The 15,114-nt window shown below is 39.8% G+C and overlaps 1 protein-coding gene across 6 annotated transcripts in view; it reads left to right on the plus strand.

The window, feature by feature from the left end:
- Pbx1 (PBX homeobox 1) overlaps window positions 1-15,114 on the plus strand; it is a 307,106-nt gene that overhangs the window by 244,800 nt on the left and 47,192 nt on the right. For 4 of the 6 annotated variants that reach the window (XM_021244716.2, XM_021244717.2, XM_087206822.1 and 1 more), the window contains 2 exons: window positions 365-477; window positions 1,782-1,871. In XM_021244716.2, coding sequence (XP_021100375.1) covers window positions 365-477; window positions 1,782-1,871 — 203 coding nt within the window. The remainder of the gene's footprint in view (window positions 1-364; window positions 478-1,781; window positions 1,872-15,114) is intronic. The other 2 variants (XM_021244719.2, XM_021244718.2) reach the window with 1 other exon arrangement.

The raw sequence follows: 15,114 nt of genomic DNA on the forward strand, positions 1-15,114 counted from the left end.
AGTCCATATCCTCCGTTTTATAACCCCCTGGCCAATCCTAGTATTTTAGAGGCATGAAAGAGAGATCTACAATAAACTTAAGTTGAGAAGAATAAATGTTCCCTTTCTCAACTTGAAGTTGCTAAGCGGAAGCAGTCCCTATCAACAACTTAAAGTAAGGTGTGGCTTCATATAACACCAACAGTATGCACCCTTTATTGCTTGCTCTGTTCTTCATGCTACTAACCAGACTCTGTTGATGTTATTGTTATTTTAGCTTTTATTTGGGGGTTGCTTTGCATGTCATTCTTCCTCTTGGCTGTTAGTTGCGGGGGTTGAGCCTTTTCCTTTCTGTGATTCAGGTGCCTCACTCTTTCCTTTCCAGGTTCTTCCAGTTCTTTTAACATGTCAAACTCTGGAGATTTGTTCATGAGCGTGCAGTCACTCAATGGGGATTCTTACCAAGGGGCCCAGGTTGGAGCGAACGTGCAGTCACAGGTAGGGACCCAGCCAATGTGCTGCCGAGTGGACGCAGAAGAGTCCAAGCGCCCCCAGTCCTGTTGGCTCCCTGCTCTGACCCAGAGAGAGGGAAGGAGCAAGAAAGAGGGAAACCAAACTCAGCCAAACCAAAACAAAGACAACCATTGTTTTAGGGACTCTTGTCCGCCCTTTGGGAATGCATTTGGCTCTGGCTTGTCACTCACACTAGGAAGGCAAGAGAGGGCCAACAAGTTCAGGGCGAGGTGACCACGGCGTATCAGGCAAGTGGACCAGCAAATTCTTTCTTCGCTGAAGGGAAAGGGAGGAGGAGTTCAGTCCGCTGTCTCCATTTTCAGGTTTCCTTCTCATTGGTTGATTTTTCCATATCAATATTTGCCAAAATAAGGAAATAATTAATGAGTAGGCAAAAATGTTAGCATCCTATGTTTTCATTTTAAGCTTCAAAAACCAAGTTAACTAAAGTCATCTTCTCACTTATCCCTGAGGTCAGTGGACTTGAGTTTCTGGGGGAGTCCATGTTGGAAAGCAAAAATCAAGTCAGGTATGAAAGTTCAACGCTCCTTTGTAAACTGGCTGCCTCTAGGACACCTCAGGAAGGCATCCTGAGGTGAAGTGTGATGTGAGAGCATAAAGTTGTATGCTGGGTCAGAGTTATAGGGAAGTTCTGAGTCATGTCAGTCCACTTTCACACCCTGCCTGGGGGACAGAAAGAACTATGTGCTTGGGGTAGACCAACAGGCCAATGATTGAGCCCCTTACTCAAGAAAAACTACCTGGAGACAGATCTGAAGTGATACCGTCAAACACGGGTCGAGTGACCAAACAATTGGCCATCTTTGAAGTCCTTAACACATCAGAGTCTTACTCACATTTTTGCTCTCTATGAGATGGCTGCCCATGCCTCCTTTCAACAGAAAATTAATTTTTATCAGATACTCTGCAAAGGAGAAGCTATATGGGATGATCTGTAGGGAAGAAAAATAAGAGCGAGGGAGAAATTTCTTCATCCTCTTTCCTCTGCCCTCCTCCCATCTCATTCAGCACTGTGGAATTAGTTTCAAGGTTGGGAACCCCAGTTTGCCTTTACCACTTTACTTCTTGCTAAACTCAGAACTGATGATGGATTTGGTATTAGCAAGAGCCCCCACCACCTCCTAGTGGACACTTCTTCCTCAAGAAGAATGTCTCCGAATGATCACATTAATCTGGCATGCCCAATGGTAGTCTGTAAGACAGTGATGTGCCTCCCTTCCTTGACATCTGTTGACCTAATTTCTTCTCTGTTGTTGTTCTCTGTTTAGGTGGATACCCTTCGCCATGTTATCAGCCAGACAGGAGGATACAGTGACGGACTTGCAGCCAGTCAGATGTACAGTCCGCAGGGCATCAGTGTAAGAAAACAAGACTCCCCCCACCCTCTTGTTTTTATTCTATCACTCCCAATTATTTCAAAACCATAGGGCCCAGAATGCCACTTAGTAGGACTTGTCTCAGCTTTCCGGTCACCTAGTTTCTTGTTTCTGTATCGGTCATTCCATGGGCAGCATCTTACTCACAGAGAAAGTGGCAATTGGGCAGGCTTCATGCAGGCAGCTGGCGTCTAGGGCTGTCAGACCCCATCAGTGTTCACATGGCACCTGCGGCCACATACACTCAGCTGAGAGAAGCTGCCAAACAGGTGACACCTAGTACAACAGTGGTAGGAAATGTCACCACAAGTTGGGGCTGAGGAAGCTGGGGAGGAAAACCATTGGCCAAATCCGTCACATCCAGGCCTGTTGCAGAAAGAAAGGAAAAGAAGGAAGGAAGGAAGGAAGGAAGGAAGGAAGGAAGAGGAAAGGAAAGGAAAGGAAAGGAAGAGAAAGGAAATGAGCAAACAAACCTTTTTGCCAATCTGGCAATAGATGATTTGAAAAAACTTTTGACACAGAAGCTGGGTATGTGGAAGGGATGGGGAGGGCTGCAGACCATCTCCCACTTGTTCTTGGGTGCGCTGGCGGCTCCTGACTAGCATGAAAATTCATAGCGACAAGCTATGTCGCACAGAGTGAAATCGATCAGACAGACACAAGGAGACCCGAGTGTAGATTTGGGACAGCAATCCAACTTGATTTCTCAGATCAATCGTCTGCTATCTCAGCAGTGGTGACAGCAAGCTGGGACAAGAGGGCAGCCTGGAAAAGGAGGCTGTTCTTTAGATCAGGAGTGATTTCCTGTGTGTGTAAAGGTCACAAGAGGCTCCAGGAGAGCTGTTGGCTCAAAACTAACAAAGAAAGCTGTGGTTGGTTGATAAAGATCATCTTTATTGTTTTTGTAAATATTATGAGCAAAGTAAATTAGGGATAGAAAGAAGGCAAGGTAGGGATGATTTATTAATGTACCCATGGCTTGTACTAATTGAGGTATAATGTCCACATGAAGGAAGGGATGACCCTTTCAACTCTGCATCACTCAAATCATGCCTGATCATGGCTAGTCTGGAAGGAGTCAAGAGAGCACCAACTATTTCATCAGATGAGGAATGGTTGGTTGAAAAATTTTAGAACTACTAAATGAGAAGATATAGGTGGTACATAATAGTTTTAGACAAGCTGCCATCTGACAGAGGGAATAGATTCATCAGCAATGATCTAAACACGAGGTAGGACCTGATCACAGAGCAGAAAGGATGTCACTTTAACTTTTGATGGACCATTCTTACAGAGTTCTTCTCTCCAGAAAGGGAACTAGCTGCCCTAAGTCAAGAACTCTCCATCGTTAGACAGTTCAAACACGGTTTGGCTAATGACTTGGTGAGGACGTTGTAGAAAGGAGTCAGTCACCAGGGTGCAATTGTCTTGATGACTTTTAAGGCCGCTTATAAATATCCTTGGTTTTCCAGAGACAGGGTTCACCATGGACCCCAACAAGGCGGTTGCTCTCCGAGAGAGAAAGGTGAAAGCCATGGAAGGAATTCTTTATATCCTACTTTCTTCAGGCAGAATTGCTTCTGAGTTTCTATAGTATTTGTCAAGTCCTTCAATGAGAAGGAAAGGTACATCATAGAGTCAGCCCTATTAAACATACTTTGGCAATCTTGTCACCTTCTACAAAGGATTTACAGAACAAGGGAATTCTTCCCATCTTGTGCTTACCCTGACAGTGCTAATTGTTATTACCACATCAACAGCTGGCTTGCCAGGACGCCTGCTTAGAAGAACACAAGATACCTTGGTGCAGAAGTATATTCTTAAAATGGATACCAGAGGACTGCAGTCGTTCTGGGGTGTGGCATTAAGCACATGTGCATTTATTCATTTCCTAAGTCTTTTGGAATATAAAGCAGACTTTTCCAGAGGAAGCTTTGTTGTGTGAATACATAAGTAAAACGCAAGCAAGTGAGCACTAGAATACAGGCATAGGGAAAATAACTGAAGAAAGTCCAAAAGGAAATGGGTCTGACGCTTCTGCTCTTTGTCATCTTTCTTTCCTAACTGAGCCTCACAGGAGAGAGCAGCACTCAGACTCTGGAGGCTCTGAACTGACCCTTCTGACGTCATCGGGTGGGTTGGAAGTCATTTCTGAAGCAGGGTAACCAAACGTGTAGACAATTATGTCTGAATACATAAGCCCACCACAAAAACCGGGCTTGCGAATGCCACTTGAAAGAATCTCTTACTTTGTATTAGTTTGGTTTTTTTGCCCTGTGAATTGTGGTTATTTTCTTTCTGGGTCTTTAACATACAGACTAAATGAATCAAAGGCTGGCCACGATATCTGTTCCTTTGGTATCAGTTTTACAGTGTGCCACCTGCAGGAGACTAAGCTTCTACTGAGAGAGATTTTTTTAGATAGTGGTGTTAAATGCTGGGTGGTACATATGGGGAATAGGGCTGGGGCTGCCAGGACAGAGGGTGGGGGGAAGAGGGAAAGGGAGGGGAGGTAAGAGACAAGGACAGGAATGAAAGGTTTGAGCCAAGAAATAAAAATAAACAGTCCCCAAACCCAAAGCAGCAATGGAATTCCCAGCTGGGCTCTGGATTTTGTTTTGTGTGGTGGAGGACATTTTCTGGGCAGCCTTTATCCACTCCTTGGCTGATTTTCTGCAGCATCCCTATCTTATCCAACTAGTGTCTGTTTTAAGCTCTATAAAGTGCAGACCACTTGCCTTTAACTGAGCACAATAGCAAGAGGATCGCAAGGTGTGTGCTAGGCGTCTCATCAGGTGAGCCAGGAAATGCTGGTCCTGGGAACTCCTGTTCAGGTATCAAATCTCTCTTCTCAAAAGCTGGCCCATAGTTCTCATCCTTAATACCTCAAGGGCTGCTTTAGGAAAAGTGAGAAAATAAGTAGGAAAGGGCTTGGCAAAGCATAAACTGTTCCACATGAATGCAGTATGAAATGTTGTGAGTGATAACTTTCTAATTTGACCTTTTTTCTCCTCTTGTGTAAGCAGCTTTCACAGTAGGTAGTTCCAGTGAGGATAGGGTAGGACACAGTTGTCACTGTTTTTCCTCTTCTGATGGAAAGGCATGCTTTTAAGGTGGATAGAGAGTTCTGCAAGGCCTAAAGACCCCCTTCCCTAGCCACTTTGAGAGCTAAATTATACCTCCTTCACTACTCAGTGTTCCCTTATGACAACAGGCAACACTTAGCAGGTTAAGAGTGGTTCTAAGTAATCTAGGGAGAGCGTTCCCCTTCTCTGTCAGTCAGACATACTTAAAGGTCACACAACTATCCCTGTCTTTCTTTCCATTCCCCCTGCCATGATCCTAGTTCTAGAAATAGTTCATTAACTAGACTTCTGCAACTACTTCCTCATCACTATTGCTGTCTTCAGTTCCTCCTCTCTCCTGCACATGCCTCCTAAATTTTATCATTCCTTGCTCAGAAATCATCTGTGGTCTTTATCACCTACCTGAGCAAGCTCAAATCCTGAAATCCAACATTCAGGGTCTTCCATAGTCTGACCCTAGCCTACCTTTGATTCCTTCATCCTTTCATCATCCGAGTAAACTCTGGATGTCTTCCACCTTTACCTGATTACACACTTAAGCTTTTCCCCAACATTCACTTACACATGGTACCCACGCAAATGTCCTTTAATTCCCTCACTGCCTTCTCCATCCCATTCCACATCAAAATCACTTGCTTCTCCTTGATATCTTTCTTCTTCTTAGCCCTTTTCCCTTCCCTCCCCTTCCCTCCCCTCCCCTCTTTATATTATACATAAGTGCACTGAACATACTCACTTATTTCTGTGTCTTACTCCTGCAAATGTGTTTGGTCCAATAATCTATATATTTGTTTCTTATGATATGTTTATTTGATAAATAGAGCAAATGGGTGAAGAAAAGATTATACTGAATTAAAAATGTATTTTAATGACCATTACACATATCTTGTGTATCAGCAGTAAGATTTCTAGTAATACCTATTATTTTAAATGCTTCCCTTACCCATGCATGTGCTGTCTTTTAAATCCAAAAAATGTTCTTAAATCTTCCTTTTTAGAAAAAGCTTCATAAACTTGATGGCCATTGCATTTTCTCCGACAATGAAATTCAAATCAGCATTAAATATATGCAGTCATGTAGTAGTGATTTTAATTGAAAGATTCATCTCTTTAATTCCATTCTGTCCTAAAAGATCCCCATCGTTCTATCATAGAAGAATCTCCGTAAAAGAGTGCCTGTTTCTGGGATGGCCACTGAACCTAGTGGGTTCTCATTGCCCTCCTTCCTTCCTACCCATGGGACCAGAGTGTCCTAGGACAGCCTGGTGGAAAGTGGAAACAATTGGAAATTTAGAAACTTAGATTCTTCTTGTGGCTCTTTTTTCATTTTACCTCTCTATGTGGTTGCTTCAGTGTGAAATTGAACACACTCAGAAGTCTTTGTCAGTTGTAGACTTCTACAGGCATGGCCATTGATTTTCACCCTTACCTCCAGGGACACCACATTACCTTTCTGGCCCTCTCTTAAATTGTATTTTTAAAATCTAAATGAAGAAGAGAAGCTCTCGCTCCATTAACTTTTTCTTTGGAACTTTTTTGATTTGTAATAGCAGAAAGCATTACCCTTTAGGGTAAATTGTCTATTGTAAATTGTTTTAAAATGTGAATTAAGGAAATGAATGTGCGCCAGCTGGTCTTGAACATAGATACCCTTGCAGATTTTGCTTATTCAAAAGTTTTGGTGAACATGGAAGTAAAATGTTAGTGTTATCTGTATGAAGGCAACATAATATTCATATCCATTTCTGACAGGAAAATCTCGTTAATTTAGCTTTGTGATAATAATAGTAGTGGAAAATAGAAATGAAGCTTTATCTGTATAAACCATAATATAGGCATTTTTGTTTTGTTTTTCTTTGTTCACTTGTTAGGCAAAGGGATGAGAAAAGAATATTTACCAAGCAAATAAAGTAGGAAACGAATAGAATAGAAATTAGGCCAAAATTCCACCAATTTAAGAGAACACATTTCAGGCATTGGAATATCACAAAGGTTACTTAGAAACACTTGGTCCCATGCCATGTTGTTAATTCCTTCTGAACTACCTCTGAGAGACCTCCTTCCACTTAAAGTATGTATTAAGAAGATGTTGTCACATGTGAAATTGTAGCACTAGGATGTGAGGGCAATAATTAAAATTCATATGCAAATCTTTAAGAACTCATTTAATTATTCTAAATTTTAATTCTTCTACTTTAAGAAACTGAGCCTGAATTTTGAAGGGATTGCATTGTACCCAGATGTGCTTTCTGGTTGGTCGCCTTTGCGTACTTTCTGGTGCTTTGACCAGGCACCATGGAAGAGCCTCAGGCTGGAAGGGTGAAGGGATTAAGATGAATGGAGCGAACTGAACCATGGACCAAATACCAAAAGGTTCAAAGGCAGCAGGGAAATAGAAGAGCCTCACAGCCCAGCTTTCTTTCAGGACAGAAGTTTTGCTTCTTACACCAGTTTTAAAACTTAACACCGTATCAACTCCTACATCTCAGACCAGAAAAGCACTTTTTTAGCCTATAGCAGTTGAAACAAAAAGTTCCCAGTATTATAATTTCACATGCAATCTTTCTGCCCGCAACTACCAAGTAAAAGCTCTTAAAGGAAAAACATGAAGTAAAATTATTCAGCGGCTCACTCATTTCTTCATTCATTCACCCATTCAGTCATTCATGTAGTCATGCAATAAACTGACCAGTTTTGATCTTGGGGAATGAGGCTACCTCATGTTATACCCATGTCAAAGCACAGAAACCCTATACCTGCATTAATACAAAACCCTAATGTGGTCAGATGTATTTTCCCTTTCAGATTCATTTAAAACTTTGTCTCAGATTAGATTTCTTGTTCTCAGAAGATCATGACCAGTGAGCCAACCAATTCTGTACTCTAGGAGGGAATTTGAAATTAAACTGCAAAGCAAAAAAGGAATTCAGGATCATTCAGTAATGGTTCAAATAGGGTACCACCCCCAGACAGACACACCATGGACTCAATTATTCAATAATTTGCATCCTTTTCCGAAGACTTCTTATCTCTTCATAGGATTACAGTGGATTCTGTCCAAAACCTAGTAATATGATCACTCCTTCTGTGTGTGTACATGTATACGTGTATGTGTGTACCTTCCACTTCCACCATGTTACTATGAACAAGGCAGTTCCCCTCAAAAGGACTCAATTTCCTGGACTGACAATTGAGCTGGTATTGTAGAAGCCCTCTTCTAAAGCTGCACTGGCTTTTCATCACTGTGACAAAATATCTGAGAAGAACAGTTCAAAGAGGAAAGGTGGCTCCTGGTTTCAGCCCAAGGTTAACCTGGTACCATTGATTTTTGGCCTTTGATGAGGCAGAAAACTCATGCCACACACGTGTAGCAAAGGAAGACAGCTCATTTCATGGAAGCCAGGAAGCAGGGAGAGATGGGATGAGCCAGAGACAAAATATACCCTTCCAGTTTCTCATCCTCTCATTTCACCTCATTCCTCATCTTTCTGCTCCCTGTTCAGCTATGAAATTATCAACGGATCACACCCTCATATCCAGGCACCTTCCAAAAGCTTCAGTTCTGAACACATGAGCCTTTGGGGGAACATTCTTGATCCAAACCATAACAAATGTCATGTTCACTCTTGAACAATGATTATTTTTCCATCCCTAAGAAGATTCAAGGGGAAGAAAAATACTTCCAAGCCATAAATAGAAGGGAAAGTTGTGTTGTTGGGAGGATTCCTGTCTGTGAGATGACAGTGTGCTCCATGATGTTTTCATTGGAATTGGTGTTCGTGGCATTCTGCCCAGCTGGGCCCACCATTGGCCCCATAGACCTGCTGTCCTCTGGCTAGGACCTGGGTAGTTGTTCCAGACTCGGGTTGGTCCAGCCATCTGCTCCACAAAGAAAAATCACAACCTCAAAATGGCACGTTGTTTTCATTGTTGCTTCTGAAAGTGGCAGGACAGCTCTATATTTCAGTAAATATGAAGAAAATTAAATAAGCAGAATTAAATTATGGGAAACAGCATTGAATTCTGAAGGTGGTCTTCTTGCTAAGTCTAGCCTTGCCCCTTCTTACCTTCTAGAAAGTTCATCTATGCTCTTAAACGAACTTGATTTTAGGTAGAATATTAGACTTCTTTCTTAGGAAATCCCCACTGTTATTGTGAAAGTGGAAAATATTTAAAAACCTATATTCAACTCTGGCTCTTTTAGAGTTTAGAGAAGTTCTTTTCCACATTTCTAAATATTAAATATTTAGATCTCTAAATATCTAAATATGCTACAGTTTGACAGAATGGGTAAATATATGAATAAATGTTTTATTCAACAAATGTTTGTTGAGAATCTTCTAATAGTCCACACCCAGAATACAGACATTAATAAGACATGACTCTCCACTCCATAAAGTCACAGAAAACTAAAAGGGCTGGAAGTTATATGGCTCAGTGACCTGGTTCTCTGATTACCCAGCATAATCCACTCGATATATTATTTTTAAACAATTTTGAAAATGGCCATTATAAGAAGCATTTACATGTATATGATATGTATGCATATATAATTATATTTCTAGCAACTAAAATATTAATTGCTTATCACCATGATTGATATTTGCTATTCTAGTATAAATTTTGCAAGTGACTATAGCAAAAGCTAGTCTTTCTTTCTAGAAACATGCAGTTTAACTTTTTTCATACTGATAAGAATGGTCCATTGTAGCCCTGCCCTGTCCAGTAAATTAATCATTAGCAACACATGGCTAATGAGTACTTAAAATATGACTCGTGTGACTAAGAAAATGGATTTTTAATTGTATCTAATTTTAATTATTTAATTTTTTTCAATCTTTATTTTATTAGTACATGTTCACAGTCCATGTTTTGTACAAGTACCAACTCCCCTCAAGGAATGTGATCATTATGTAATTAATTTAAATTTAAATAGTCACACATGGCTAGTGGCTGCCACACTCGACAGTGAAGTTCCAGATGTCCTACTAGTCTTTTGGTAGTCACCAAAAGCGGCACACTTGAGTTAGAAGTATGACATGCTGTAAAACACAATGATGTCCTAACATAAACAAAGAAAAACATGTTTCTACCTAAATAAATCCTTCTTAAAATAAATCGAACTCTTCGTTAAAAATTAACTGTGTTTAAGAAATTAACTCAGATTATCATAATATGCTTTAAGCAGTGAAGTAATATGGAGGAAGATTTAAAGCATAAATACAGAATTCTCTGCATTTACTGTGGCTCATATTTACAGTTGTATTCAACTATTTCAGCTCCTGATTCACTTCATCATAATTGTTCAAGCCTAAACAGACAAACCTCTTAGTTCATTTTGAACCTTTCCTTTCTTTAAGTCTAAACCTTTGGGTCCTAGGTGAGGTCCAGGCTCAGTTTTATGTCTCCTGGAGGACCCAGTTCTTTCCAGGCAGCCTCTGTGTGGTTGTCCATCCCCCCAGCCCCGCTAGTCCATTCAGTGTGGGCTGTAATGCACAGTATCTCCTGCAACCTTGTGATTCTCCATCTCAGGACCCACCCAGACCTATTAAATCAAATTCTGCAACTTAACCAGATCCTCCTGGTAATTTCTAAGCACATTAAGTTTGAAACACTCTGCTCTGGTACATAAAGTCTTTAAATTCTGCCTAGGGCTTCCCTAAGAGAAGAAATTAACTTTATTTTCTTTGCATTAAGGGTACCACCTGTCTTGAATTTTCCAAAATTTTATTTTGAAATTTTATTTTTATATTGAAATTTTGCAAACATATAAGAAAGTTTGTGAAACTAGTGCATATAAATTTGTACCCATCCATCCTTATATCCATCCATCCATCAATCCATCTTGCTTTGGTTTGTTTTGTTTCCATGCATTTCAAAGTAGACTACAAGTAATAGTATATTTCCCTTAAATTAATACCAATGCCATGTGTATTTTTAGCTGGGGCTTAATATTTATTTGTAGGAGTTTTTTAAATTCTGAAGCAAAATTTTGCACAAATGTACAAATCATAAGTATACATTCTTGGAGTTTTAACAAATGCATTATTCACGTTTAAGTTTACTACCCTTTTTTTCTCATATTCATCCCTTTAACATAGTTGCCAAAAACAACTACTTCCCCCAAAAAAGGAGGAACAGAAAGAAGAACCAAGCCCGGAGCTGTCCACAGAATAGTCTGGTCGTATCTAGGTGGTCTGAGCTTCCCCTGCACTCCTGACTCTTAATTTGCCTCTTGCACTTCATACTGTTTTAAAGACCACTTTAAGTAGAATAAAATGGTTTATACTTGCTTTGGATACTGATGTGGCATGCTTGCTTTTAAAGGAACTTGTATCTAGTTTTCATAAAAGCTTTTGAACTATGTAAAAGTAGAAACTCACCACATTTAAAAATTAAATTACAGAGTGATTGCCTTAATTGTAAAATATTACATCTCTCTTCTTTTTTTCTTTGGCCATGTCTCTCCTTTCTTTTCTAGGGTCCTCTAGCTTAGTCCAGTACATTTTTCCATTGCCTTCCTAAACTTACACAGACTTTTTATTTCTTCAAAGTCATAACCTGCCTAAGACTGCCCTACATTTCCTTATGGCAGGGACCTGTCCTGGGAGCCCATCCCCAGCCAACCTTAGCCTAGGAGGACCCATAGGATGCTCTGATACAAGAAGCCTCAGGTTCTTCTCTCACCAGATCCCAAGGTTCTGGGAGACCTGGCACAAGTACTGAGGACTTGGTGCCTTTCCTAGAGGCTCAAGGGATCATAATACTCATTACAAGTTTAAAGTTCCAGGGCTAATTTGAGTCTCCACCAATGTCTCCATACTAACAGACTAACTTCTAATCTATTGAGTTACTAGAGTCTGCCTATATAAACATTGTCAATGCTGTTTTATGGATGAGAAGCTCAGGGCATAGACAGGTGAAATAGTTTACCCAAGATAAAATAGCCAGTGAGCGAGAGAGCCAGGGTGTGGACATGGGTCAGCCAAAGCCCAGTGCCTCTGTCATCTCCCTTATCCAGATGGGGCCTTGAGCCTGACACTAAGTGAAGGAAGTTGGCGAGAACCCTATGAGCATCTGTTACGTTGCCTAGTAACTAAAATAAAAGAAAGAGAACATTTTTGCCTGTGAAATTAATAGATTACACGTTAAATAGTGGTTTTTAAAAGTTGGAGGACCCCTCACTGAATGAACTGAACTGACAGCTACAGAAGTAGCAGTCTCTTCAAGACCCACCCAAAGGGCAGGGAGGAGCCACCCTGGCTTTACTGAGCCCAGAATCTCCACAGGGCTGTCTCTGCTCTTTGTGACATTAAATTTGTGATTTATAAAAGAATAAATGTGATGGAGTGCAAAGATCATGCGACATGAACAATGTTAGAAAAATTAAATAGAAAAAAATAAATGACAAGATTTAAAAATTAAGAGATGCCAAGTAATAAGAAAAACAGAAATATGAAGAAAGCAAATGAAAGAATAAAACTGACAGAGGGATAAAATTGCATGTGAAATGATAAAATGAACGTTGAAAGCAGTTAAGTTACACAAGTACTAAATAGAATAGTAAAAACATAAAATAACCTAAGAGGAGCACTTGAATAAATACTACCATCGCCTAAGAAGATACTTACAAAGGTTAAAAAAGTAGGGCCGGGGATTTAGCTCAGTGGTTCTGCTGCCTGCCTCGAAAGCACAAGGTCCCAAGTTCAATCCCCAGTACAATTAAAAAAAAAAAAGTAGCAAAGATTAAAAAAATAGATTGAATAGTAATAAAATAAATCATATAAAGCAGTAAATTTAGGAACAATTTGAAAGCAAGGATAGAAAATTAATAGGCTAAATGACATTTAATAATTATATTAATAGTAAACATTTATTGACTTATGTACTAGGTACTTTATGTGCATTAACTTAATTCAAGTTTATTAAAATAATTAGGACTTTTTTAATATAAGCAAATAAAATTTGATTAGGCAAGGTGGTAGGGGAACCAGGTATTAGAGCACAATACCAAAAATAAATTTTTTTGGAACTTAGTAGAATGGACCTGCAGGATGTCCATTTTCGTTCTTTTTTTCATGTAATGATATTTACTTTTGAAAAGTATCAGATGCTTGATCTAGTACTTTTCTTTCACTTCTCCTCCAGCCCAGAGGGTCCTGAAGTAGCTGGTGATACAAGTGTCAGCTCTCTTCCTCTCTTGTCCTATTATGATTGTCCTTTCCTATTTGCAGTCCTTGGGGTTAAAATTCTCCAGCCATAGAATTCACAGCCCAGAACCTACAAGATATGTTCACAAACTACAGTGAATGTTTAAATTCTTTAAAAAAATGTATTATGGTAAAAAACATATTACAGGGGCCGGGGATTTAGCTCAGTGGTTCCTCTGCCTGCCTCACAAGCACAAGGTCCCAAGTTCGATCCCCAGTACCAAAAAAAAAAAAAAGCATATTCCACTAATCCCCTTCAAAATACCTCCACTCGCTTCAAATACACTTTCTTATCCTACCATTCTTGCCACTTTCTGAGCAGTTCTAGAAGATGCACGACTGTGGCTGCCTCTGTGTCCTGAACTGATTCAAAACATGTACACTTCATGGTCTTTTCAACCTTAGGGGAAAGCCAGAAGTCTCACAGTGCCAGATCCAGTGAATAAGGTAGATGAGAGAACACCGTAATGTTTTTATTTGACAGAAATTGCCTTATCAACCAACCTTTTATCAGCTAGAAGTGATCAAAATATACAGTGTTTGGATTTTTAAAATATATTATAGTGAAAGACACATTGCCATTAATTTCTCTCACAATATGTTTTTTCACTTTGAACACACTTCTCCCACCATTCTTGACAATGTATCTTTTACTGTAATTTTTAAAAAGTTCGCCAGTTTTCGATCATCCCTTGTATGGTAGCTGAAAACCCTAAGATCCTGCTCATCTTGCCTGACTTTGCTCCAGCCTATCATCGGGAAGTACCTCCTAGTGCTACATAGTACTCTGCAGTTGCCCTCGGAGTGCCTTCCTGATCCTCATCTGTATTCACCTAGACCACAGATTTTTGAACGAAAGAATCGTAGTTTCATATCGTACCCCTTCACTCAAGCCTGGTACATAGTAGATACTGAATGAACACTTTCTGAAATGAGCCTCGTTGAACTTCTTATAGATGAGGGTTTTGTTGGTGGTGGTCAGGTTTTTGTTTTAGTTTTGGAGGAATAGCTTTTCACCAGCAAGCAGATTGTTGTAGTCGGAGTTTCTGCTCACCTATAACCCCCACAAACATAATTTTTGTTTTTATTTTTTCCAAAGCATCTCTCTCAAAAACAAAATAACTTTTTTGTTCTTTGTCCTTTTCTATTTGCCATATCTTGGTATCCAAGTTTTACCTTCACCTTTGTACACTGTAATGGTCACCAGTTCATGTTACAACTCTCTTATGGATATTTATTCAGAGACCAGGTGTTGCAGGTTTTTCTCGTCTCCTCCTGTTCTGTGGAGCAGGTGTCATCTCTGTGGCCTGGAGCCGAACCCATGGCACATCCCTCCCCTCACTCATTTTCTTACTCTGTATTACTGTGCTGGGCATAAAGGCAGAGAAAACAGAGAGGACGCCTGTGCTTGTTCTCCAACAGTTACCATTGTGTCTAAGCTCATTCTGTGTTGAGCCTACTTCAGTTGGCCCTGTTTTTCTTGAAAAGGGGAAAACAACTAAAAGCTTTTATAGGTTACTGCTTCATTTTCAAGAGTGTTCTGAACTCACTTGCTGACGTCCTTCTATCCAAGCCACACTGTCTTCCCTTCTCCAGTGAATCTAGAGGACGCCTCACGGACCAAAGACCTAAATGAGAAGTGGACTTTCCTCCTGTGCTTTATTTAAATCTTGTATCTACTTTGTCCTTCATTACAAATTAATATTTACTATAGAAAATTTGGAAAATGTAGAAAAAAATCACACAGCAGAAAACTACTGCTAATTTTTTTTGCTCTAGCCTTTGAGCATTTTGTGTATAAGTGCATGTTTTTGGTGTGTGTGTAGAAAAGTTACATATCATTGCATTACCTACTTATTTTGCTAAAAATACATTATGAATATTTTCCATATTATTAAACATTCTTCTCAAACATGACTTTAAATAACT

The sequence above is a fragment of the Heterocephalus glaber genome, unplaced genomic scaffold, assembly GCF_053883595.1.
Source record: "Heterocephalus glaber isolate CG9 unplaced genomic scaffold, H.glaber_assembly_v1.0 deba00000738, whole genome shotgun sequence".
Lineage (NCBI taxonomy): Eukaryota > Metazoa > Chordata > Mammalia > Rodentia > Bathyergidae > Heterocephalus > Heterocephalus glaber.